The sequence below is a fragment of the Syngnathus acus genome, chromosome 10 (assembly GCF_901709675.1).
Source record: "Syngnathus acus chromosome 10, fSynAcu1.2, whole genome shotgun sequence".
Lineage (NCBI taxonomy): Eukaryota > Metazoa > Chordata > Actinopteri > Syngnathiformes > Syngnathidae > Syngnathus > Syngnathus acus.
The window spans coordinates 3,864,548-3,889,568 of NC_051095.1; the positions used below are offsets into that span (position 1 = coordinate 3,864,548).

Sequence of the window (25,021 nt, forward strand, 5' to 3'; positions counted from 1 at the left end):
CTGACACGAATGAAAGGTGACCCTGCTCGGATTATCTGTTAACCTCCTCTAATCGTCTCCTTCTAATCACCTCTGACGAATGTAATTCAAATTCCTTGTGGGTGGCCGCGCCCTCCGCATGACAGGAAGAAGCAAGCTTTACAAAATATGAATAAAAAACTTCCGACCGTTTTTTTTATACTTGCAAAATGCAGCAAACTGCCCAATTTCGTGTTGTTTTGTATTCGTACTCAGATTAAACGTTGAAATAAAATTTCAAAACGCCTTTTTCTGCTTGACTGAACGGTAGGAGGCACGTCGATCCCGGTAGCGCGCACGTACGCCGCGCTGCGGCGCGCGCTCTCGATGATTTCCGCTTCCTGCGTGCTCAGCGACGTGCTCGTCGACGTGCTGGCTGCCTGGCGGCCATTAGCGCGCGCACACTCCGCCTCCGTCGATTGCGGAAAGTAACGCGGAGGAGTAAGCGGAGAGGACGGCGGGCGAGCCTCCTGCAAGCGCCAGCATGGAGCGAGGCTTAGGGGGGCTTCCGCAGCCCTCCAAGCCGGTCAGCATCTCATCCAACCGGCCAGTTCACATGAACTTGTTCGCCACCTGGGAAGTGGACCGTTCTTCGCCCAGCTGCGTGCCCAGGTACGAGAAGGGGAAGTGGGGTGAGCTCATCGAGGCAGGCAGTGGCGATGGTGGTTGTGGGGGTCACCTTTTGTTTACCAGCCACCTCCTTTTGTGTGCGTCACGTGACTTTGGATATCACCTGCTGCTTTGTTCTGACGAGAACATGTATACTTATCAATGACATCATATGGCTACCACTAATTTCATCTTGGCGTGTATGCAATGCACGCAAATGAGTAGGTCGTGATAATTGCTGGTTGCAGCCTGTTGCCATGGCAACGCAGCCCTTCAAGCCGAGGCGTCAAAAATGGCTGTCTTCGTTCTTTTTTTGTTGTTTTCTTTTGTTGTGAAGAGCATTGTCCTCTTGCTTGTGTTGTTGTCGCAACACCCCCAAGCACTTCCTGTTTACCTCAGACACTCGTCATGTTCTTCCAGGAAGTGATGTTGCAAGAAGGTTGCGTGATTGGTCGCCTGCTGGAAGCAATCTAGAAGCTCTCATTGGCCTGAATGGCCTCTGACCTCAAGGTGGTCTTGTGATGTGTCATGTTCATGGAACAACAAAGCAACATTGTCAATACTGTAAAGTGTACAAAATTGGAAGGTTCTTACACAAGCGGGGTCTTTTTTAAAAGATTGATTTTCTTTCTGTTTTTGCGTGTAATAAGCAAGTGCGACTTTGCTAGCTTTGTTTGTGTACGTTTTTCACCACGCTTTCCCGAATGACTGTTTTGTGACATGATATGATCACGCGTGCTGTGTCAGGCTCTTCAGCTTGACCCTGAAGAAACTGGTCTTGCTCAAGGAGCTGGACAAAGACCTCACCTCGGTGGTCGTCGCCGTCAAACTGCAGGTGAGCGCTCGCAGGTCACGTGCATGCATTGATTTTCTGCCGAGTCGAGGGTTAGGGGACTTGAGCTAGGTTGTCGTGATATCACTGTGAGCTTTCTACTTGCGTTGTGTTCAGGGTTCCAAGCGAATCCTTCGCTCCAACGAGATTGTTCTGTCGTCGTCGGGCCTGACGGAGACCGACCTTCAGCTCACCTTCTCTCTGCAGGTAAACATCGCCCTCGCTCTCACGAGTCCCTTAAAAGAAAACTCTCAACTGTCCTTAGCTGTTTCTTGATATGTGTGAGTTCTGCGATTTCCAACACGTTAGCCAGTTTCACTCTTGTTGTGTGTGCAGTACCCTCACTTCCTGAAGAGGGACGCCAACAAGCTGCAGATCATGCTGCAGCGCCGTAAGCGCTACAAGAACCGGACCATCTTGGGCTACAAGACGCTCGCCCTGGGCCTCATCAACATGGCCGAGGTACGTCGCCATCCCCGCCGCTTGTTTAGGAGTGAGTGAAAAGCGGGACGCCGTGTCTCCTCTCGCAGGTGATGCAACACCCGAGCGAGGGTGCCCAGGTTCTTGGCTTGCATAGCCAGCTGAAGGACGCCTCGCTTCCCGTGGCCGAGATGCGCGTCTACTCGCTGTCCAGCCAACCCATCGACCACGAGGGACCCAAGGCCAAGATGTCGGGTAAGGCCTCCATATTGATGCATAATATGATGTTATTTAAAATGCATCTTTTTCTGTCCAGACCGATCTCCGGACATCGACAACTACTCTGAGGAGGAAGAGGAGAGCTACTCATCTGAGCAGGAGGGTAGCGACGATCCCATCCACGGACAAGTAGGCGGGCCCTTGTCTTGAGTTTGGAAGCACGTCCCTGTTAGCCCAGTTTAGCATCTTTTAGCCACAACCGGTAATTCTCCTCCCACCCCTTTAAGTACCTGTACGATGAAGATGAGGAAGTGAGGAAGAAAAAGCCCAGACGGAAGTTGACGTCAAACGCCGCCATCACCAGGGTGAGCTCTTGTGTGCGACGCACGTCAACTGGTCATCTTGATCCTTTTTCATCTTAGTCATTATCATCTTCATTTTGGCTTGCAGCAGCCAAATATCAAGCAGAAATTTGTGGCCTTGCTGAAGAGGTTTAAAGTCACTGACGAGGTACGTCTGGATGCCGTGGGAGGGATTGGTTTTGGTCTGCGGCTCACCCGTGTCCCCTCGCTGCCGCCTCCAGGTGGGCTTCGGTCTGGAGCACGTGTCCAGGGAACAGATCCAGGAAGTGGAGGAGGACCTGGACGAGCTCTACGATAGCCTAGAGATGTACAACCCAAGCGACAGCGGGCCCGACATGGAGGAGACCGACAGCATCATGAGCACACCCAAACCAAAACTCAGGTAACAGCTCCCCCTTTTGGATTGAAGTAATAACCCCCACATAAAAAAACAACACGCATTTTTATATGGTACAGAAAATATCATCCTATAATTCTGTAATTCATAAAAACATAGCGCAGTAAGATTTACATAGAATGTGAAGAGTTGAACATTTTGTGCATGAATTCATCATTCAATTCATGCTACTCCTCTTGTGCCCGCTTTGGCCACTAGGGGCGCAGTATACAGACACAAGACTACTACTTTTTTAATAGCAAAGTAATATTTTGTTGTCGATGAGTATGTTGAATTTTTACATTCTAGACTTGCACTTACGGTGCATCATTTTTAAAGATAATGTTGCAAAATAACTTTGAAACGCAAATGGTGTACCCACAGCCACAAGGGGGAAGCATTAAACTCTCTTTGTGTGCAGGCCCTTCTTCGAGGGCATGTCTCAGTCCAGCTCCCAGACGGAGATCGGAAGTCTTAACAGCAAAGGCAGTTTGGGCCGGGACACTCTGAGCCCGGTACGTTAGGATGGGGGTCTTTCGGGGTTCTTTTTGTGCGCGTGTGTGCGTCATATGACGCGCACTGTTCTGCCAACAGGGGGAGCCGCCTTCTGCGGACAAGATGAAAACATCCCGCAGCCGCATTCTAGATGAGGCACTGTCAGAGAGCGAGACGCTGGTACAAACTTCCTACTGAGAGTTTGCGTGTGTTTATCATGTTTGTGTCATAATTATGTTTTATTTATGCGGGCTTTTTAGACCGTTAATTGCTCTTGGGGTCCCCCTAGAGGTTGCATGGCCCAAAATACAGCGCGCTTAAGCTTTGGTGTTGTGTGTGTGTCTGTGTGTGTGTCTGTGTGTGTGTATACAGGAAGGGGCAGATCTGGAGCTGCTCGCTGACGCCGCGCCCTGCATCACAGTGTCTGTGCCGGAAAAACCCCGTACACCCATGAAGACGGGCAAAAACGAAAGTCAACCGGCGCCGTCACCACGGTAACCAGAAAGCCGCCAACGTCGTTGCACCGCCCAACCCCTAATAGACCTTATCGCCCTGAGATCGCACATAGAAGAAAGAAAGGCGAACTACCGTGTTTACAGCTTGAAGTGAAGTATTCTTGGACTTGACAATTTGCATTCTCCTCGGGGAGAGTGACGTCACGTACGTGCCATGGCACATTTCGACCACGTGAAAAATAACAGTGGAGGAAGGAGAGGCAGTGGTGTTTTCAAGGTGGAAATCCAGTCAATATTTTGAGTTTGTGTCAGCTAAAGAAAATATGAAGGTACGTTGCACTCTCTGCTGTTGACAGTGTTATGTAGCTTCCAAAATCAAACCGCGATTACAAAAGAACAAACATTGATGGCAGCACATTCAAGCTTAAAGAGAAAGACACAGACTGTATGTGGTCCCCACATTTCATTATTTTATTTATAAACGATATTCTGAAATGTTGTAAATGTGCAATGACAGTTATATGTCAGACAAAAACAGATTGCCTTAAAAATATATTTATTTTAAGTGACGTTTAGAAAGACTTTTTTATATTCATATATAAAAACAAGTTGCTTTTTTATGTTATCTTTTTTTAAAATAAAAAGACCTATGATAAGTAAAAAAGGTTGTCGTTATTTTATTTGTAATAAAATAAAATACTTTTAAACCTCACTAATGCACTACAGTTGAGGAATAGCAAAATCGATTATCAATTTTATGTTAAGCAGGGTGGTTGGCATCTGTTGAATTTAACTAAAGTAACTTGTAATCCAATCACATTCTGCTTCCTGAAAGTACGTTGGCGCCTATCGTTGACAATCTTTATGAAACGATATGCAGGTTGGACGGAGGCCACACCCCTTCACGGCAGAAGCGCAGCAGCACCACCCCTATCAAATCCAAAGCGCCGAGCGAGCGCGCCAACAGCTCCGACTCGGAGAGGTCTCCCGAGATGGGCCACGGCACGCCGGTAAACATGGCCGCCCGATCCCACCTCGCTTGTCGGGCCCCTTTAAAGCGAGCGCTCACCCGTTCGCGTAGGTATTGAGGAAGGCCATGTACGACCAGCTCAACCACATCCTGTTGGCTGACTCCGCCCTCCCGGAGAGCCTCATCCTGGTCAACGGCGGAGACTGGCAGGGGCAGGTAGGCCTGGCTCGCCCGCCAGCCCATGGAGGTGTCTCCGCCCACTTTGTTACTGACTGTACGTGCGCACCTATTTCCTCTGTGTGTCTCAGTACGTGCTGGAGCAGCTGCAGATGCACAAGCAGCCGGTAGTGTGCACGTGCTCGCCGGCGGAGATCCAGGCCGTCCTCTCCGCCATTCTCACGCGCATCCAAAAGTTGTGAGTACATGTGGGGGGTCCCACACCTCAGTTATGATTTATGGGAGCTTGTTTGTGTTTGTCTATGCAGCTGCAACTGTAACGCCTCAATGCCACGGGCGGTCAAGGTGGTGGCGGTGGGCAGCCAGAATTACCTGGCGGCCATCTTGCAATTCTTCGTGACGCAGTTGGCCAACAAGACGTCGGACTGGCTCAACCACATGCGCTTCCTGGTGGTTCCTCTGGGTGAGCCGCAACGCCGGTGCTCAATAAGCCCCGCCCACAGCATTTTGTGACATCATAACGTTCCCTCCTCAGGCTCCCATCCCGTCGCCAAGCATCTGGGCGCCTTGGACAACCGCTACAGCTCGTCCTTCCTGGACGGCGCTTGGCGGGACGTCTTCAGCCGTACCGAACCTCCTCCCACAGGTGAAGCCCCACTGGTGATGTCATCAACTGTGTTGACCAGACCAGACACGTGTTACTACAATGCAAATATATGTTATGACTGAGAAGGATTTAAGAATTGACCTTGACTTGCTTGATTTTGGCCACTGTAACTTTGGACTTGCTTTAAATTTGAAGGTTAAGCTTTTATGACTTCCAGACCAACTGGACGTGGCGGGAAGGATAGTTCAGTTCATCAGCGGCGCCACGCTGATGCACCAGCTTCCCATCGCCGAGGCCATGTTGACCTGCAAACACAGGACGTGAGTAACGCGCCCGCCGGCCACGCGCTCGCCATTTCCTGTGCACGCAGTCATGGCTGATATTTTTCTGCAGGCGAGAGGAAGAATCCTACCAGAAGTTTATTCCCTTCATTGGCGTGGTCAAGGTGGGCGTGATCGAGTCTGGACCCTTGCAGGCCGGTGAGTAAAATAAAATAAAAATAAATACAGCCACCCCCTCTTCTTGATGACATCATAGTCTCCCTTGATTTTTTTTATGGTTGTCAAGGCGATGCAGATGAAGGGGTAGCCGTGAGCTTGGCCGTCCCCTCCTCGTCCCCGCCCTCCCACGGCTCCCCCGCAGGGATGATCAAGGAGGCAGCCACTCCTCCTTCGTCCCCGTCAATGGGAAGCGTCGCCGTGCAGGGGTAAGAATCTTTCCCCTAAGACGCCTGCTGCTCTGCTAGCATCCTAAAAGGCAGACGCTCGCCCGTAGGAGTCCCGGCATGTCACATGGCGTGGACGCCATCGGCCTGCAGGTTGACTACTGGCTGGCTTCGCTGGCTGACAAGAGGCGGGAAGGTGAGCGGCGGGACACGGCGTGCAAGAACACGCTGAAGAGCGCCTTCCGCTCGCTGCAAGTCAGCAGGCTGCCCGGCGGTGGCGCCGGCGGGGGAGGCGAGCCTCACGGCGTTCAATTCAGCACCATGGCCATGACGGTGGTCACCAAGGAGAAAAACAAGAAAGGTGTGAGGGAATTCTAAACACTCTTATCATCTTGGGGAACGTTCTGCTCACACGGTGTGTCTTTTGTACCTAGTGGCCACCATCTTCCTGGGAAAAAAGCCCAAAGAGAAGGAGGTGGATTCCAAAAGTCAAGTGATCGAAGGCATCAGTCGCCTCATCTGCTCGGCCAAGCAGCAGCAGACCATCCTAAAAGGTAACCGCAACAAGTCATTTGTGTCAGGCGTAGTCAAGAATGAAGATGAACTCACATCTCCACTATTTGGCACGCTGACTTTTTCCTCCGTTGCCCTTCAGTGTCCATCGACGGAGTCGAGTGGAACGACGTCAAGTTCTTCCAGCTAGCCGCCCAGTGGCCGACTCACGTCAAATATCTTCCGGTCGGCCTTTTCGGTTACACCAAGCCCCCTTCCTAGATGGCGGCGGCGGTCATTGAGCACCCCGGCTTAAGCTTTGCCCCTCCTCCATTCTGCAAACGCACAAACGTTGCGCTTTATGCAATCCGGGCGACCTGTCACATTCCTTTGCGCTTTCCTCTTGGCAACAGGGCCCCTTAGTGTGAAAGCTCAAGAACTACAGTGTTCCCCTGCTAATCTGTGAGTAATTGACACCCCGCCCCCAAAAAAAGGTTTGTCGTTGCCATTGTTAGACAGGGTTGTGGCCTGACTACATAAAACTGGGATAAGTTTGTTTTCAAATAACAGAAAATATGTTTAAAAGAAAATTGAATTAGCAAATAAGGGGAACACTATACATTAAAAATGGCAATGTATGTGTAAGAATATAGCTTCCATGGCACAGAACAGGTTTGTCATGCCACTGTGTATACGTTGTATTGTGTGAACAGGAAATATGGCATCTGTGTTCCATCAAAAGAAGGACACCAAAATGGGTGACTGTCCCAAACAAAATGAACATTAGTGCTGTCTAAATGTCTGAATAGCCACATGGAAAATTCATGCAAAACAAAAGCAAATGGAGTAGTAGATTTTTATTTTCAACTCGGTGCTTTAAAGTGTTCTCTGTGCTCAAGTCCACGTTCACAGTTCTGTTGTGTTGCTTGTAAATGGACTCCGGTTGTAGGTTGTAAGTGACGTGTGGAGAGATGTTTTTGCACATTAGCCGTCGTCTCTTCAGCGTTTTGCCTCTAATAATAATAATAACATTGATGAGGATGATGCTTGTACATATGTGACATTATTTCATGTTTTGTATGACTGCTTTTTCATGGTTGCATTTGTCAGTCAAACAATTGAATGGAAAGTGCTTGTTTTGTTGACTCGAAAAAAAAAATGGCACAATTGGATATTGTGTGAGTATGTGTGTGTACACTTTGTTGACAACGCATAAATCATATAACAATGTGTATGAGGAATATTATGAGGAATCTGTGAAAGACCACTAAAAAAAAGGTGGAAACAAACTGTGCAGAGTAAAAGTTCATTTAAATTAATTTACATCTGGTTCATACTATTTGTTTAACGTTACATTTATTTACTGATTATCTGTTTTTAAAGTAATGTACTGTAAACAAAATTAGCGGAAGTATGAGAAAACCAATCGGGGCAGTTTGCGGAAATGACGTAACGACACAAAACATGGCGTCTGATTCAAACGACTTCGGCTCAATTTCAGCAGTGAGTAACAAAAAAAAATACGCTTGTGTTATACGTTTCACAATGAACCAGCGTGCTTTATCTACACAAATCCAACACGAATTGTTTTTATTATAAAATATATTTTTAGTGCTTAAAATAAGCGCTGTTAATTCCTCTCATGAATCATGTTGACATTCGATAATCGATAGCTTGTAAGAACACGCCTGTAACATGTAACAACTTTAAATGGGTCTGTACGGTCTTTTCAAGCATTCGGAGCAGTTTCCTTGATGATATTCGTGAGAAGAGTAACTGTTTGCAGAGTAGGAAAAAACTTTGTTGTGGTTTCCCTACTAAAAAGCAGTTGGTATGGTGTTTGGGTTAGAAATGAAAATGTCGGACAAATCGCTTCTATCACCCAAATATACAATAATGTGTGACGCCCATTGGTATAAACGGTTGCCCTGCTACCTAGGCAACCAAACACCATCCTCACTCAGGGCGTTACACACTTGTTGCTCCCATGAACATCATTTGCAACGCTTTTTCAGGGTGGTGACGCTACCATTTGAGGAGCCATAATGCAGGACAAGCCAAAGGAGCAAAGGAGAGCACCCGGCCAGGCGGTGGAGAACGCGGCAATGATGCAAAATGCTGGCAGGTGACCAAGGGGCCAAATGCACTTCAATCATGTGGTCATGTCTCGCTATTTGTTGGGTTTTCTTCTCAGCAGCACCGAGCTGGATGCCTCCCAGCAGCCACGAGTGAAAGCGGGCGACGGGGAGCAAGGGAAGGATAAAGTCAAAGCATCTTGTGACAGCGACCTGACAGGAAGGAGGAGGATCCATCAGTTGGAAAAGGAAAAGCTGGAGATGATGTCCACACACAACCAGCAGGTCAGACCACATACGCCGCTAACCATCATGTAGCAGATGGTGTCATCTGTGTGTGTATGTTGCAGCTGTGTACGTTGGAGGCGGAAGTCACCCGCCTCCGGGCCTCTGTGGAGCACGGGGAAGCTCAGAGGGCAGAGCTGCAGTACCAGTTGACCGTGAGCCGCAGAGATGCCCAGCGAGCGTGCGACAAAAACGAAGCACTCAAAGGTATGGAAATCATTCTAGGTTCTATCTGTCTGCCTGTCTGTCCACTCCAGCCTCCCCCCCCAAAAAAACAACAAGCTTTTGGGGCACGTTTTTTTGATGACAAAAAAAATACCAATACTGATTTGACTATAATAATACATAAAAATACTGGATAATTTGTGTTTTTTTAGGTGACATTATTTTTCTCAGAACCAGTCATAAATATGTCAATGTTTGTGTGTCAGAGGAAGCTGCATCACTGCAGAAGCTTCTGGACATGACTCAACAGGCCCGGCAGGAGGAACGGCTCGCTTTGCAGCAGGAAGTGGCCGAGCGCGACGCGCTAATTGACAGCTTGACTTCAGAGAGCGAACGACTGCACCGACTCCTGCAGGCAGGTCTCACACACACATATACACACACGGAATACATGAAAGCTTAAATATGGTGTTTGTGTCCAGAATCAAAAGGAGACTCTGGAGGAAGTGCAGAGGAGGATGATGGCGCTGCAGAAGGAGCAAGAGAAGGTTAGCAGAAGAGGGAGTGACACAGACAGAAAGGAGTTGAGAATAATTTCCTTGTCTCTTTGTCAACAGGATCACAAATCTCTGGAGGCTAGCATGGCAGCCGAACGAGCGGCTCACCTTGAGTTCAAGCAGAAGTGTGAGGTCACACAGGTGAGACACATGAAACAAAATCTTTAGCTGCTTTGAGAATCATTCACTAACCGACTAGTCGACTACTCCGTACAGCACCACGATATGGTCAGCCATATAAAATTCCCAATACACTTGTTTGAAGGCGATGCTTGCAGTGCAGCGGCGTGCCCAGCAGGAGGCGCAGTGCAATCTGGAGCTATTAAGAAGAGAGCGTCGAGATTTGGAGAGAGCTTACCAGGATGAGAAAGAGAGCAGCCAACTCACTGAGCAAGCTCTGCAGCGGTGAGTGTGCGCACACACACACACACGCGAATATCTTGATTACTTGTTGACATATTTGTGTCTGTGTGTAGCCTCCAGACAGAGTACCAGCAGTACAAGTGCGATCTGAGCGTTGCCTTGGAGACAGAGAAAAAGAACATCGCTGACCTGGCTGCGAAGCTGGAGGAGGAGAAAAGGCAACACGGCAAAACACACCTGCATCTGGAACAGGTCTCAGACACACAAACACACGCACACAAATAGCAAAAATCAGCGAGTATACGAAGCAACAAAGCACTACTTGTGTCTAAATTAAACTCTTATTTACGTGTATTTTCTTGTCAAATATGGGCACGAAGATCAATTGCTTTGACTCTGTTCAGCTGCTGAAGAGAGAGGTGCATTATGGGAAACTCCTGGAAGTCATCAGGGAGGTTCTCCAACAGCACACACGTAAAGGTACGGCGATGACGTGATCGCGTTAAGAAGCCACGCCCACCTGCTGTCAACTCATGTTTGCAGGTTCAAAGGATGATGGGAATGGAAGTCCTGCCGACGTGATGCAGCTGCTCAGTTTGACACTCAGCAGACAGGAAGTAGCTGAGCAACAGGTGGATTTCTTGGCAGGTCCAGGATCTGTTTGTGACTAAGAGAGGCTCGACCAAAAAAGCGTTGTGCATCTTGGCAGGTCCAGGATCTGCTGTTGGCCTGCGAGAGACTGGACGAGGAGAAGCGGACCCTCAAAGGCGTGGCTGCGCATCAGAAGCAACTTCTTCAAGTAAGCAAAACTTCATTTGTTTGGCTAACGGGTAGGACACTTTGATTGACAAATGTCCGCATGCCGCAGGAGGCTCGCCAGCTGTCACTCACGCTGCGGGAGCGAGCGACCCACCTGCAGGAGGAGAGCCGTGATTGGTCCGTGGAACTCCAGAAACAGTCAAAGGTAAGTTTGTTGACTTTGTTGACTTGAACTGCTCTGTAAATAAACGCTGTGTGCGTGTGTGCGTGTTTGTATATATACGTATGTGTGTGTTAGGCCCATCTATCCTTCCTGCACTGCGTCTATCAGCGCCTACTTGCGGGCCATGCGCTAGCAGAGCCGCAAAGCATGCTGGGCACTTTCAGCCGGTCAGACTTGTGTGACCTCATCAACGAGCTGGTGGAGCAGCTGACCTCTGACCTCCAGGAAGCCAACAATAAGGTTAGACTGTCAAAATGTCATCACACTGACGTTAGCTCATGCCCCCACCTGACGTTTTGCCCTCCTCACCCGTAGGTGGCGCATAGTCAGGCGGCGTGCAAGGAGAAGAGTGGACGCTTGAACCAGCTGCAGCGGCGTCACAAGCTTATGCAAGTTCGTGCTCAGGAGAGCGGGAAGAAGCGGGCGGAAGCCTGGATCGGCCGACACGCGCGCACTGTCACTCAGCTGCGGGTAACTGGCATCACATCTTGTTGTCCATCACTTGATGTTTCATTAGGGGGGGTCAACCACACCCACTCTGTCGATTGCCACCTCCAGGACCTCCTCTCACTGAGCCGCAGAAAATCATCCTCCTTCTTGTCGGCATGCGCGCTCCTCGCCGGTATGACGGCGCACACCCAGCGCCGCCTGAGAAGCCTCGCTGAGCAAAACCGTCTTCTAGCCTCGCGCTTGGCAGCGAGGGAGGAGCTGGAGGAGGAGCTGCGGCGGCTGGCCGGCGCGCTGAGCGGAGACGGAGGGGAGAAAACACTGGAGGGGACACTGGCCAAGAGGCGATGGAAGAAGTACGTGTGCGTGGTGTCAGCGCTGAGGTGGTGGCGCGCCGTCGGAAGGAGGAGCATGGAGTTGTTTCGGCTGGAGATGGGTGGGGCGGGTCCCGTGGTGTGCGTTGCGACGGCAGCTCTGACGGGAGAGGATGTTGGTAAAGATCGCGATGCATTGTGTGCTCGCTGGCTTCGCTCCAAACGTCTATCCTCCACCATCTTGGCCTGCATGGTCGACCTGCCTCCTGCCGCCTCCTCTCCAACAAAAGTGAGCTCAGCAGCACGGTCTGGATTGGCTCGCCTCCTGGATCAGATTGCGAGCCAATCGGAATCCGCCCCTGACATCCTGCGCGAGATGATCCCACAGACTCTGCCCCCCAGTGATTTGAAGGTCTCGTCAAATAAATAAACCCCGAATCTCACCTTCATCTGACCTTCACCTGTGTCTTCCCGTTAGATGCTGGTGTCCCGCCTCCAGCAGCACTTTCTCCTCCTCAGCCAACGGCTGCACTCGGCTGAGGTGGAGAGGCGGAGCCTGAGACTGCAGGTGGCCCATCTGAGGAGGCCAGAGTCCAGCAGGGAGGACAACTGCAGGACGGTGAGAACACACAAACACACACACTTGTAGTCATATGACGTGTGTGTGTGTGTTTACAGGTTCCAGCAAAACACTTCCACAGCGTGTGCGCGGACCTACGGCGAGCACTCACTGGCGAACAGGAAGCACGCGCACTGCTTCTTGAGCAATCGACACAGCGCGACGCTCTACAGCTACGGGTCAACGCACACACTACCGAGCGGGACCAAGCCCACCGTGCGCTTAACCGCATGGCGGAGGTACACGTACGCAAATACGTGATCTCGTAAGGCACAAAATCGATGGTATCGATGTGTAGTATCGGTGCATTGAACTCTTGTCAAGGTGTCTGTGCATCCCGAGCTTACACTTTGTTCTCACACAGGCGCTGGCAAAGGCTCGACGGCGCCTGAGAAGAAAGGAGCGCTCGTTGAGGATTCTGGGCAAGCACCTGTCACGAGTGGACAAAGAGAGGCGGCGACTGGAAGGGCGACTGCGACATGCCTCGGCTGGCAGACGCCAGGATCACGCGATCGGTTATCGGAAGGCAGCGGCGCGGCACTGCAAGGAGATGTCCAAGTGTCCAAATTCCGGTGCATCAAACGAGCTGCCAAACCCAGGAAGTGAAAGTCTTTAAGGTCAGAGGTGCCCAATTCCGGGCTACAGAGAGACTGAGCAAAAATGTTTGGGAAGAAAATGGGCTGACTTTTCCTAAATGGAAGCTTCTTATCCTTTTTGTCAGTCACCATCACAAATTGAGGTTGAATGAACTTCCAAGGACAACACGTTGCTGGTTTCCATCGTGACAGCACTTTTTATATCACATACGAAAACGCATATGTTTCTCTGTGTTAGACTAAGTTAAAAAAAAAAGTAGCAGAAAAGTAGCACAAGCGCTGACGCCAGTGTTTTCATTCACTTTCTGTCACAGTCCGAGTTTGTCCCACCAGATTGAAGTCAAATTCCGCACATAACAGTTCGCCTTTTCCTCCTGATGGGCGAAGCACAAGGATCAAAGTCTTAATCCCCCTGACAAAGAAATAAAACGGAATCATTGAAGTATCATCTCAGTGAATCATTGCCTCTAAACACGGCGGCTCAGAACAGTAATCCTCTCGAGTCCCGAGAGTCATTTTGAAAGCAAGATGACGCTAATCGGCTTCCTTGTCGTTTTCGCCCTCAGGCGACAAACAAGTTGTCGCAGCAACAAGAAAAAAACAACTTGCCCTACTTGGAGCTGCCATCCAGAACCTCTCATGAGCGCCTTCTTCTCATGTCAACTTTCTTGGAGGTCCTTTTGTCACGTCCACGATCCAGAGTGCCTTTTTGTCATGTCCACTCTCATCTCTCACCTACTTGAACTTCGTGAAGGTTCAGCTGCAGGCATTCCTCGAGCTTTTTTCACCGTTATCCAATTGGAGGCTGGTGGGCGGAGTCAAATCGTCAAGAAAAAGAATAAATCAGCCAAGCGGCATGCAGATAGGCGAGAAGACGACGAGGACTCGAAGGAAGGTGCTGCTATTCAGAGACCATGTCTGAAGAAGTCATCTTCTCCACCAATCGGCAGATGGCACGTGAGGTACAATGTAAAACCCTGGAGACCCATCGGCGCTTCAAACCGGCAAGTGTTGACGCTCACTTCCTGTCACCTGCAGGTTTGTCACATCCTCCAGTCGCAGGGTCGAAAGCCATCCCAGTTGCTTCTCGTTGCCGATGGTTCCGACAACATTCAATTGGGAAGGTGCCGGAGCCCTGACGAGGAGCTGCTACTCCTCCAACAATTACTCTGCTTTGCCAAGACATGGCAATTCATCCATGGAATGGCTACTGCCAATCACATAAGTCCTTTCCCCGCCAAGGTGACGGCAAACTTGGGATCTCCTGACCTGGTGATGACATCATGACATACACCTACTTTTGTTCTCCCAGGATCAGGTGGGTGGGGCCAGGTGGAATCCTTCCCCCCTGCATCCGGCCACCTCTACCCTCAGGTCTTTACAATGGCCTCATAAAGGACGAGTCTTGTGCGGCCTGTGTGGGAAAAGTTTCTATGACAAAGGTAGGTGTGACCTGGTGTGGTCATGTGATGCTCATGTGATTTGACATTGTGTTTTTATTTTTTTCCTGTGCAAAGGAACGTTGAAGATCCACCACAGCGGTGTGCATCTCAAGATCAAACACGGCTGCACAGTGGCAGGCTGCGCCATGCTCTTTAGCTCTCTGCGCAGTCGGAACCGACATAGCGCCAACCCCAACCCACGTCTGCACCGTGGTGCTTTCACAATGAAAGATGACTGGACCCCTCCGCAAAGTACAGGTGGCAATGCCCCTGGCATAGGAACAACGTGCCAGTCAGCATCATTATGTGGCAGTGCGAGCAAAGCAGAGCAACTAGTTGCTGTCGCCGGCTTGCCGGCCAATCAGTAGCCGTCCTGGGAGTCACATGACAGCTCGCCCCAAAGGAAAAAGTCTAGATTCTAGAAAGTTGAGCATGCCGCTAAAAGTCATCGGTCATTTGGAATGAATTATTTTAAAAACTTGAATTGTTCACTTTGGCGCCATCTAGTGGACAAACAAGTTGTTCCATAAAAATGCATGCCTTTTGTTCTTTCTTTACTGTCAACTACGGGGGAAAAAACAATACAAATAAAAATCACAAACGATCTTTTTTTTCCGTTTTACTTTACAGAAGCGTTTTGTGAAAGTGGAGATTTATTTCTTTTGTTAGTTTAAAATTTTAGCTTGTCAGAAACCGAAACAGTCACCTTTATATTCTACCACAAGGGGGTGCCATCGTGATACATCAGAAAAAACAACAACAAAGAAGACAGACCAGAAGTGCCTCCTGTCTCAATCCAGAGCACCTTGAACTAAGAAACTTTTCTTTATTTTATTGTTTTATATTCTTATTTTGTTTCGTCTTCCACCTTTTGAGAATGTTTGCGTGTTGGCTGTGTCGTGTAAGGGCACCAAAGTGTGTCGCCCGCTCGTTCGCGAACACCAGACACTTAACGGACACCTGTAGTGACAAGGGGCCAATCCGCATCGGCTGCGCCTCGGGGTTCTGGGGGGACACGGCCACCTCAGGTACAGCCCACCTACCGTGCTAATACAAACTTAGTACATATTCATCTTTATTTTGTGTGCGTGTACACAGTACCTCAGCTGATCCATGGCGGTAAACTGGACTTTTTGGTGTTTGATTACCTGAGTGAGATCACTATGTCGCTCCTAACAGCAGCCAAGGCAAAGGCACCTGTAAGTATATGATAGCATGTGAGAGTGGGACATTCAACTGATGGCATTGTCTCGTAGAATCTGGGTTACGCTCCAGACTTTGTCCATGCTGCCTTGGCGCCGTCCATCCACGAAATCCACAGAAAAGGTGAGTCTCCTGTTTGCGTAGCAACCTGGATGGATCTCCACAGCAACCAACTTTGTCCCCTCACAGGTGTGCGTGTGGTCAGTAACGCGGGTGGGGTGAACCCATTAGCCTGTGCCGCGGCCATACAGGACGTGGTCAAGAAGGCCGGCCTGGACCTCAAGGTTGCAGTGGTGACGGGTGATGACCTCATGGCCCACGTGAGGAACACTGCTACTAACTGACCTCTGACTAACTCGGTTACGTTTGACACACTGGCTCGTTTCCTTTTGACAGGCTTTTTGACTCATTGACTTGTTGCCATATTGAATTGTTACCTCACCAAGATTGACTTATTGACATGTTAATTCATTACTATTTTGCTCAATAATTTTCGCCTCACATTCTCAGTGACTTGTGGCTCACTTTATCGTTGACATTTTGACTCAATGCGACTAACTTATTTCGCTGACTCAGTGTCACGCTTGTTCATTGGATTTTTTTTGACCGTGTCTCCACAGAGAAGGAGCCTCGCAGAGGTCAAGATGGCCGACGACGGCAGCAGCCGCGCTTTGCCAAAAACGCTGCACAGCATGAACGCCTACCTCGGGTATGTGAATGCTCACATGCGCATCTTGTTCACCTGCATGCTAATGTCTTGATGTGTGCACAGGGCAATGCCCATCCGCCGCTGCCTGGACCTTGGCGCTGACATCGTGGTAACAGGCCGTTGCGTGGACAGCGCCCTCGCTCTTGGCCCTCTCATGCACGCCGTATGTTTTGGGTTTTTAAAATATGTGGTTGCCCTAAAAACATGCCTTCACTTGATAATCTGCTCCTTCGCAGTTCGGATGGGGAAAAAGCGACTTGGATCTGCTGGCCGCCGGAAGGTGAGGAAACTGACTCTGATTCGCCGGCTCTTTGACTTACTGACTCATCATACATGCTGCCTCGCTGACCGCTCCTTGTGATGTGGTTCAGTCTGGCAGGCCACCTGATCGAGTGCGGCGCCCAGAGCACTGGCGGGATCTTCACCGACTGGCATCGCGTCCCTGACTGGTGAGAACCTCGCCAGCCGCCGAGGTCCCTGCTAAGCCCTGGTGAACTCCGATGACCTCTGGCAGGGACAACATCGGCTTCCCAGTGGTGGAATGTTCCGCTGACGGCTCCTTCGTTCTCTCCAAACCGCCAAAGACGGGCGGGCTGGTGGCGTTTGGCACGGTGGCCGAACAACTGGTGTACGAGATTGGCGACCCGCGGCGATACATGTTGCCTGACGTCGTCTGCGACTTCAGCCGTGTGCTCATACAGGAAGTCCCCGGTATGTGTGCTATTTTGATGTTGAATCCTAATATTGACAGTGATGGCAATGATGTGTTTTGTTCAGGTATCGATGGCGGCGCCGTCAAAGTGAGCGGCGCTAAAGGCTTTGCTCCGTCACCTAACTACAAGGTGAGCTATAATGAAATTAGCCCAGGGGGCGTGGCTACATCGTAGACCTCAACATTTCCCGCTCCGTCCGCAGGTGTGCGCTACGTACATGGACGGCTTTCGTGCGAGCGCCGTGTGTCCGCTCGGCGGGCCGAGAGCGGCGGAAAAAGCCCGCAAGACCGCAGAGAGCATCGTCAAAAGGTTTGTTCGTCGTCATGGAAACATCCGGAATGTTCACTGCTCACAAAATGTGGGGAGATTCAGATTTTGGCTCAAATTAACGTCATCTGTGGAGGTTATAGTACATCTTAGGTTCATTCTTAAATTTCACCTGAGAGATGCGTCTTCCAAACTTGATGTTTGCGTAGGGCAAAGCGCATATTTAAGCATTTGCGTCTGGAGGACTTCTCCGCCGTCAACATCCAGGTTTTGGGAGCAGAGGACACGTACGGCGCCAACGGCTCCAACAAGGTGAGACCTGCACCTTTCACCTTTGACCTCAGGATGCCAACGAGGCTAACGCACTGGCTTTGCAGGATGCCAGGGAGGCGGTCCTCTGGTTGGCTGTCCACCACAAAGACAAGAAGGCACTGGAGCTCTTCTCCAGAGAGATTGCCGCTGCCGGGACCGGCATGGGTACGATTGTCACTCTCACGCTGTCGTCATTCAGTATCTGTACTTGTGTTACTTTCCCAACACTTTTGTCGTGACAAACTTTTGAAGGTGGCAAGTAATGTCTTTTCCTTTTAGTCGCGCGCATTTGCCCGTGTCTCCTGTGACGTTTGTCCCCTTGCTCACAGCTCCCGGACTGTGCGGCATTGTGGGCGGGCGTCCCCGAGTGTGAGTACGATGGCCACTTCTGTCAAATACATTTTTGTCAGACAGTCATTCACCTCAATGTCGTCATCTTCCAAGGTCGCCGGTCCTGAAGCCGCTTTTCTTCTTCCACCCCAAGTCGCAACTCCAGCTCGACATCTACGTAGATGGACAGTGGGTGGAGTCTCTCTCGGAGGCGGAGCCTGACACGCCGGAGCAGGAAACCCCTCTCGACTGTGCGGAGGAAGCACCTGACGCAGGTGAGCTAGGAGCGGCTTGTGGTTCTTAAACTTTTTACACCCAGTACCAACTCATAAATATGTAACTCTCCGAGGATGATGATCAAGATTAAAATAAAGCAACAATGAAGTAACATTATGGATAATTTGAACATCTTAAATGCAGGAAAGAAAAATGTATGTTATTAATACGGAAGAGGATTAGGGCCAGTGAGGAAAAAAAAACGAGGGGTGACAGGATTCTGACTTTTTTTCTCAGAATTCTGACTTTATTCTCAGAATTCTGACTTTTTTCTTTAAAGTCAGAATTCTGAGAATAAAGTCAGAATTCTGAGAAAAAAAGTCAGAATTCTGAGAAAAAAAGTCAGAATTCTGAGAAAAAAGTCAGAATCCTGTCACCCCTCATTTTTTTTCTTCACTGGCCCTAATCCTCTTCTGTATATTAAATATCTTGGGCAAAAAAAAATTAACGAAAAAACGATGCTTTTTTCCAAAATACAAGGGCGCTGTACTAAAACTATAATTAACTGAAATTTAAAAAAAATCTGAGCAGTTTAAACCAGTTTGAATCTGCAGTGCCCTTAATTTGACCAAATAAACTGTTCTTGGATAATGATTAAATTAATCTAAATAAATGTTTGAAAACAAAACTGGTTTCAAAAGTCAAATAGAACTGATTTGGACTTAACAAATGCGCTGTACTGGATTAAAAAGGAAAGTTTGATGTTGCCCAGTTTATTTCAGTGATCCTTTTTGTATCACTAGAGGGCGCAGCGTTCGGGCTCCCATTGTGATATATTGCCCGTTGATGTTGTAGCGCTTCCTAGCGGGCCGCACTGCTACCGGCTGGAGGACGTGGCCTACGCTAGAAGCGGCGACAAAGGAGACTCTGCCAACATCGGTGAGCCTCGCTAACCGCTCGCACTTCTTCACGCTAAGCTAACCGTTAGCTTCTGACGCAGGAGTGATCGCCCGCGACGCCCGCCTCTACCCCTACCTGAAGAAACACCTGACTGCCTCTGTGGTGGAAGAATACCTGGCCCACCTCTTCGCGCCGGGCCTGCACGGCGCCGTGACCCGGTGAGTGGCTTGCGAGCGGGCCACGAGGAACAACCGCAATATTTTTTGCGAACCGCAGTGACTCGTCATGACTAAGCAGATGACTGCTTCAGGCTGTTCGTGTTCTGTTTCTAATTGGTCCCAAATGTCTTTCGCCGCCACCACCACCACATGGAATCTTGGCGCTGAAAGACTCCACTGTTTGTCTTCACAGCAACGCCAAAATGGGACGACGTGCAGCCAAAACTCTGTACTTGAGTAGAAGTACAGATACTGGTTTAAGACTTGTAACTAGATGAAACAAAATGCATTTATTGTTTTTTGTTTCGCTGTATCTACTGAATGGCCATTGTGCTCCTCTTGGCCACTTGGTGGTAGTATAATACAGATAGATATAGTCACAACTCTCAGCTCATCAGTACAGCACTAATATTAGTAGTTCTTTGTGGATGATCAAGAATAATATGGCTGTAAGTACACATGCTGCTGCACTGTTTGTGTTCTGTCCGTTTGTTAAAGTTTTTTACCGCTGCCACATAAGTTCTAATTAGTGTTAGCTTTAGGCTAGCACACTGAAAGATTAAGCCTTTGTTTTTTTTTAAAGAAATGTTCAGTTTGTTGAGTGCTGCTTATTGTGATGCGAGTAGAGTTCACTGCCACACAACAGCATAAGTACGATAGCAAAGTATTTGTATTTCATCATTGCCAACACTGGTTACCCGTTTGCTATAAGCATGTGTTAGCAATTAGCCGTAAAAGACGCAATGAAATGCAACATGGCCGCCGCAGGCACTTCATTAGTACGTGTTGAAGTCTCGTTAAAGTGGTGGAAACGTGCACACACATTTGTGTTGTCATGGTTACAAGTGCTTTTGTGTGTGTGTAGGTACACTCTACCAGGGATCAATGGACTCAATTTTGTCCTGAAGAATTCACTCGGTGGGGGAGGGGTGGCGTCCCTGCGCAGTGACCCCCAGGTAAGACCCTCACGCACGCACACATTCACACACACGCCCACATGGGGTGGCTGTCAATCAACGTGGGTTTGTGTGTGTGGACCTCCTGCAGGGAAAAGCCTTGGCTCAGATGTTGCTGGACTTGAAACTCCGTGGACTTCCTGACCTCACGACCATGCTCGGTTAACACACACACACACACACGTGCACACATGGTTTTAGCTGCAGAGGACTTGACTGTCAGCTTCGATCACATGACCTTCCCGGACTTCATTGGAGTGGCGACCTCTCACCTCGCTCTGTGGAATGTCACTTCTTCCTTAATTGCAAACAGGCCTTCGGTCGTCATCACGACCGCTGCCAGTTTGGCCCCTTCACTCTTTGGGAAAACCATTGCGGAACAATTGCGACATAGCCAAGCTTTCATTGAAAGTGCCTTCCTTCATTGGCAGGAATTAAAAGGTGTCGACAAGTCCCGCCCGTGTGTCTGGGAGACTGCCTTTTACGACCTTTAACCTCTCTGATGTTGTTTTTCGGCTTCTTGCGAAGTCTGGTGACAAGTTGGCTCGCTACTGCTAATGTAGCCTGTTAGCGTAGTGTGATGGCTACCGCACATCTGGTCAGCGTTACTGTCTCTCTCTCTCTTTCTTTCACTCTCTCTCTCTCTCTTTCTTTCACTCTTTCTTTCACTCTCGCTCGCTCTCTCACTCACACACACACACACACACACACACATACACACATGCTGTTTGTCAGTCAACATGTGGATTGTTGTCCCGTCAACACACCCAGGGGGTGGGGGCTTAATGATGTGTGTGTGTGTGTGTGTGTGTGTGTGTGTGTGTGTGTGTGTGTGTGTGTGTGTGTGTGTGTGTGTGTGTGTGTGTGTGTGTGTGCGTGCGTGCGTGCGTGCGTGCGTGCGTGCGTGCGTGCGTGCGTGCGTGCGTGCGTGCGTGCGTGCGTGCGTGCGTGCGTGCGTGCGTGCGTGCGTGCGTGCGTGCGTGCGTGCGTGCGTGCGTGCGTGCGTGCGTGCGTGCGTGCGTGCGTGCGTGCGTGCGTGCGTGCGTGCGTGCGTGCGTGCGTGCGTGCGTGCGTGCGTGCGTGCGTGCGTGCGTGCGTGCGTGCGTGCGTGCGTGCGTGCGTGCGTGTGTGTGTGTGAGAGTGAGAGAGTGAGAGAGTGAGAGAGCGCAAAAGCGAGAAGCCATTTGGTGGTCTGGAAGCAGTGATGTCAGCCTCAGTGCTAAACACTCACTTTATTTTCCTTCATGCTTTTTGTGTGTGTGCCTGGAAAGTTGCTGGAGAAAGAAAACAAAGTGCTCTTTCTTTAAGTGTGCCGCATGACCCCCCCCCCCCCCCCCCCCTTTACTTCCTTTCACATTTGCGTCCTGTGCTTCTATTGGCTGGCTGGATTGTATGTGTCCTTGTGTGTCTGTTAAACCATCCAGGTGGTATTAAGTACTGCTGCTTTGCATTAAGTTCCACATAGTAAATAACCATACTTATAACTAGTCTCTTTACCGCCCCCTGTTGGAGGCGTGGTGGTCTAGCAGCGCCACTTCCCAATTTTTTGTGGTAAAATCAGAATTATTCACACCCCAAAAAGTGGGTCGCTTGTCACGCCCACCTGGCCCCACCCCTTGTGCCAATGTGCCCGGACCCATTCGGAGCATCAGGCGCGTGGCGTCATGGTGGCCGCGCTCACCTTCTTGCCGGACAAAGTGCTCTTCTAATCCTTTGCGTCATGCTGGACGCGCTCGCCTTTTTTCTGGACAAAGTGGTCTTCTTGGTGACGTGCGCGCACCCACCACCTCCGCCCCTTGAGCGTGAGCGCGCCTATCGGCGCGGCGACTTGTTGGAGGTGCCGCGCACGCTTTTCACGCACTTCGGTATCTACCTGGGCGACGGCCGCGTGGCGCACCTCATCCCGGACATCCTCCCCGCCGTCACGTCGGATGCGCGCCACCTCCGCCACAAGGTGACCAACACGCGCCTGCTCCTCGGCGTGCTAGCCAAGCGAGCGAGCGTGCGCGTGGATTCCGTGGAGGACTTCGCGTACGGCGCAAGCGTGAGGCTCAACACGCACGCCATGGAGCGCGCCGGCCGCGTTCCTCCCGACGCGGAGGACGCGGCGCGGCGGGCCGAAAGTCTGCTCGGCAGCGTCCCCTACAGCCTGCTGTGGAACAACTGCGAGCATTTCGTCACGTGGTGCCGCTACGGAGCTGCGCGCAGCCTGCAGACGGAACAGGTAAGAAATGTCTCCGTTAAAAGGGGAACCGGGCGTTTATAGTTTTGCCATGTCTGTTATAGTATTTGATTGTTGACATGTCAGAAAATCGGCAAAAAATCTTTTACACCAAGCACTATCTAAAAGTACTTGGAATTTTGAATACTGTAATAATTACATATGTACATCTTTATATAGCCATGTTTGTGCCTCGCACTATAAATATATATTTTATAGGTTGTGTATACAGCGTGTATAGCGTGTTTAGAGATATTTGGATACACTGTAGCTACGTGTGTGTACCTTACGCAGTGTTAATAAAAAATGAGGCAAGTACATTTAATATTGCAAACTGGAGTGACATGCACAGTATAGTTTCGTGTGTCGGTTCATCCCCCCCCCCCCCCCCCCCCCTGCAAATGAAAACAAAAACAGCTACTTAGCAATTCAGTTAAAAGTATCATAAAATTGTACCTGAATAACTGCTTGAAAACGATGTTATCTTTAAGTTATTTACAAGGGAACTCAAACAAAACACTGCTGGTTAAAAAAAGAAATAATATGGATGATTCTTTGCATACCACTAGAGAGAGCCCATGTGCCACTACTTTGAAAATCACTGCTTCAAGCACGTTTGCTTTCTAGAAGCACATATGTTAAAACAAGACGTCATCACTTCTGAGAGGCTGACTTTTTAAAAGGATAAAAAGGCTTATCTTTTGTTAAGAAAGCCAGAAAGAAATATGTTTGACAGAATTTTAGTGTTGCCATTGGGCATTTAGTTATTTGGCTACTTAAGTTTTTGCTGTCATGGTGTTTTTAATTCAGGAAGTTAGACGGTCGAATACAAGATGATAATTAACAACTCTTTTGTTGTTTTGTTCTTTTTCAGTTCTGCCAGTGGTTGAAGTCTCAGATCCGAGACCAGCGGAACGCATTTGTGGCTGGTCTGCTGGGCCTCCTCTCCCTGGCTTGCTGGGGCGTGTCCTCCGGGACCACACTGCCTGTCATTCTAATCCCCTTCACGTTGTGGATGGCCAGCTGAATGAACATTTCAAACCACCTAACACCAATTTGTGAATTTTTCTACGCAATCTTTCTTTTTTCAGGAGTAATGTTTTCAACTTTTGTAAATAAAGAATTCATTCGGAAAGGCCTCGTACGGTTGGTCTTTATGTGAGAGCGTTTCAGTATGTTTTAGATTGTAGCCTATTACAAGATGTTTAAGAGAGCGCTTTAGTCTAGTGAGGCAAAATGAAGCTTCAAATTAGCTTCATGAACAAGTGGGTGTATTCTTCAGTCCTCTAGATGGCACTGTCTGCCCAACATTGCGCTGAAAGCACACTGGCTTTCCATTTTTTTAACCCCCCCCCCCCGTATTTAAACTAACAGTGCCATCTAGAGGACTGAAAAAAATACAACTGCTTCATGAAGCAAATTTGAAGCTTCATTTTCCCATTACTAGTGAAAAACGACAAAAAAGTTTCAAGTGTGTGTTGAGGCAGATATCTTTCGGTACGTGTGAGTGAAAACATTTTCTGTTATGTGTGAGAGCATTTTAGTTGTGTGAGTCAAACATATTTTAGTATTTTGTGGGAGGACTTCCGTTCTGTGCAAATGGAAAAAAGTCAGGGTGTGTGAGAGCTATTCAGTTACGCGTGAAGCAAAACGTTTTAGTAGTTTGTGTGTGAGTGTGTGTGTGTGTGTGCCTATGTAAGATTGATTTAGTATTGAACACACTTTCATTTGTCATGATTTTTTTGGCTGGTGTGACGCGGGCAGAAACTGTTCTTAGTAGTGTGGGAGCGTTTTAGTAGAGCGGTGTGTGTGTGTGTGTGAGAGAGAGAGCATGAACAAAATGGAGCGCTGCGCGTGACAGAGCATTTCAATCAGGGACGTGTGTGTGCATTATGACCCCGTCGCCCCCTTGTAATGCTGCAGGTGTGTTCCTAGCAAACGAGTCAACTGAGGTGGGGGATGGATGGTAATTGTTGTCATGGTTACCATGTATTGTTACCGACAATGTTCGTCATTGTTGCGCTGGGAGTTTATTTTCCTGCCCGGCGTCTCTCGGGATGCTCCCTTGTCCAGAATGTTCTTGACGATTCGACCTTGGAACCCGGTGTCATTTCCTTGGTCCCGGCTGTCAGCCTGACCTTTTGCCGTGAATGCCATCATGCGATTGGTTGAATCCCCCCCCCCCCCCCCTTGCCTTTTGTCTTGGGCTGTGTGGTCGTAATTTGCTCATTGTTGTCAGCCCTGACAAGGACGGGCGGCTACCAATCAAAAGCGCATTAATGTGCAGCGCGGTGTATAGTGGTTAGCGATTCTGCCTCGCAGCTCTGGGTTCGAATCCCATTTGAATATTTCATTTTCCGTTCATTGAGGACTTTTAACTTGTGGTGTGCTAGTCGTTTGTCTAACCAGTCCCCTCCAAAAGTATTGGAACGGCT

The 25,021-nt window shown here is 49.3% G+C and overlaps 3 protein-coding genes across 6 annotated transcripts; all 3 read left to right on the top strand.

Moving 5' to 3' along the window:
- The first annotated feature begins 426 nt into the window (after positions 1-426).
- On the top strand, positions 427-7,864 carry LOC119128095 (phosphofurin acidic cluster sorting protein 1-like). 2 transcript variants are annotated; one of them, XM_037260232.1, is made up of 23 exons: positions 427-630; positions 1,375-1,462; positions 1,577-1,666; positions 1,796-1,921; positions 1,990-2,134; positions 2,196-2,287; positions 2,386-2,463; positions 2,549-2,608; positions 2,682-2,842; positions 3,258-3,351; positions 3,431-3,511; positions 3,704-3,825; positions 4,667-4,796; positions 4,880-4,972; positions 5,065-5,171; positions 5,242-5,396; positions 5,469-5,579; positions 5,758-5,860; positions 5,934-6,019; positions 6,108-6,246; positions 6,315-6,565; positions 6,639-6,758; positions 6,860-7,864. In XM_037260232.1, exons 1-23 carry the CDS (start codon positions 503-505, stop codon positions 6,976-6,978), a joined length of 2,679 nt encoding a protein of 892 aa, XP_037116127.1. In that variant the 5' UTR covers positions 427-502; the 3' UTR covers positions 6,979-7,864. The 2 variants fall into 2 exon arrangements, with proteins under 2 accessions (XP_037116127.1, XP_037116126.1); XM_037260231.1 differs by having other exon boundaries at positions 428-630; positions 4,868-4,972.
- Positions 7,865-8,112: 248 nt separating this feature from the next.
- On the top strand, positions 8,113-20,859 carry LOC119128094. Of its 3 annotated transcripts, none has more exons than XR_005098933.1 (22): positions 8,113-8,199; positions 8,712-8,821; positions 8,891-9,056; positions 9,122-9,263; positions 9,488-9,636; positions 9,704-9,769; positions 9,839-9,919; positions 10,044-10,183; positions 10,255-10,393; positions 10,546-10,621; positions 10,685-10,773; positions 10,851-10,940; positions 11,010-11,105; positions 11,199-11,363; positions 11,439-11,594; positions 11,682-12,296; positions 12,363-12,503; positions 12,563-12,742; positions 12,868-14,061; positions 14,138-14,341; positions 14,412-14,541; positions 14,617-15,147. XR_005098933.1 is itself a non-coding variant. In XM_037260229.1 (22 exons), exons 4-22 carry the CDS (start codon positions 15,419-15,421, stop codon positions 20,529-20,531), a joined length of 1,905 nt encoding a protein of 634 aa, XP_037116124.1. In that variant the 5' UTR covers positions 13,117-14,061; positions 14,138-14,341; positions 14,412-14,541; positions 14,617-15,418; the 3' UTR covers positions 20,532-20,859. The 3 variants fall into 3 exon arrangements, 2 of the variants coding, with proteins under 2 accessions (XP_037116124.1, XP_037116125.1); XM_037260229.1 differs by lacking the exons at positions 8,113-8,199; positions 8,712-8,821; positions 8,891-9,056; ... (13 more) ...; positions 12,363-12,503; positions 12,563-12,742 and adding exons at positions 15,640-15,740; positions 15,798-15,867; positions 15,934-16,064; ... (13 more) ...; positions 20,275-20,365; positions 20,457-20,859 and having other exon boundaries at positions 13,117-14,061; positions 14,617-15,569; XM_037260230.1 differs by lacking the exons at positions 8,113-8,199; positions 8,712-8,821; positions 8,891-9,056; ... (13 more) ...; positions 12,363-12,503; positions 12,563-12,742 and adding exons at positions 15,640-15,740; positions 15,798-15,867; positions 15,934-16,064; ... (10 more) ...; positions 18,190-18,350; positions 19,095-19,184 and having other exon boundaries at positions 13,117-14,061; positions 14,617-15,569.
- Positions 20,860-21,468: 609 nt separating this feature from the next.
- LOC119128215 (lecithin retinol acyltransferase-like) lies at positions 21,469-23,721 on the top strand. The gene is made up of 2 exons (XM_037260464.1): positions 21,469-22,589; positions 23,461-23,721. The coding sequence occupies exons 1-2, from the start codon at positions 21,990-21,992 to the stop codon at positions 23,611-23,613; spliced, it is 753 nt and encodes a 250-aa protein (XP_037116359.1). The 5' UTR covers positions 21,469-21,989; the 3' UTR covers positions 23,614-23,721.
- Positions 23,722-25,021: the final 1,300 nt, after the last annotated feature.

Excerpts from the sequence above, each read along its gene's own strand:
- LOC119128095 (XM_037260231.1), top strand. The coding sequence starts at position 503 with ATGGAGCGAGGCTTAGGGGGGCTTCCGCAGCCCTCCAAGCCGGTCAGC. Across the intron at positions 5,172-5,241 it reads CTCACGCGCATCCAAAAGTT|CTGCAACTGTAACGCCTCAA; the intron begins GTGAGTACATGT and ends TTGTCTATGCAG. Across the intron at positions 6,020-6,107 it reads GTCTGGACCCTTGCAGGCCG|GCGATGCAGATGAAGGGGTA; the intron begins GTGAGTAAAATA and ends ATGGTTGTCAAG.
- LOC119128094 (XM_037260229.1), top strand. The coding sequence starts at position 15,419 with ATGTTTGCGTGTTGGCTGTGTCGTGTAAGGGCACCAAAGTGTGTCGCC. Across the intron at positions 15,741-15,797 it reads CAGCCAAGGCAAAGGCACCT|AATCTGGGTTACGCTCCAGA; the intron begins GTAAGTATATGA and ends ATTGTCTCGTAG. Across the intron at positions 17,296-17,368 it reads CTCCGTCACCTAACTACAAG|GTGTGCGCTACGTACATGGA; the intron begins GTGAGCTATAAT and ends CTCCGTCCGCAG.
- LOC119128215 (XM_037260464.1), top strand. The coding sequence starts at position 21,990 with ATGTGCCCGGACCCATTCGGAGCATCAGGCGCGTGGCGTCATGGTGGC. Across the intron at positions 22,590-23,460 it reads GCAGCCTGCAGACGGAACAG|TTCTGCCAGTGGTTGAAGTC; the intron begins GTAAGAAATGTC and ends GTTCTTTTTCAG.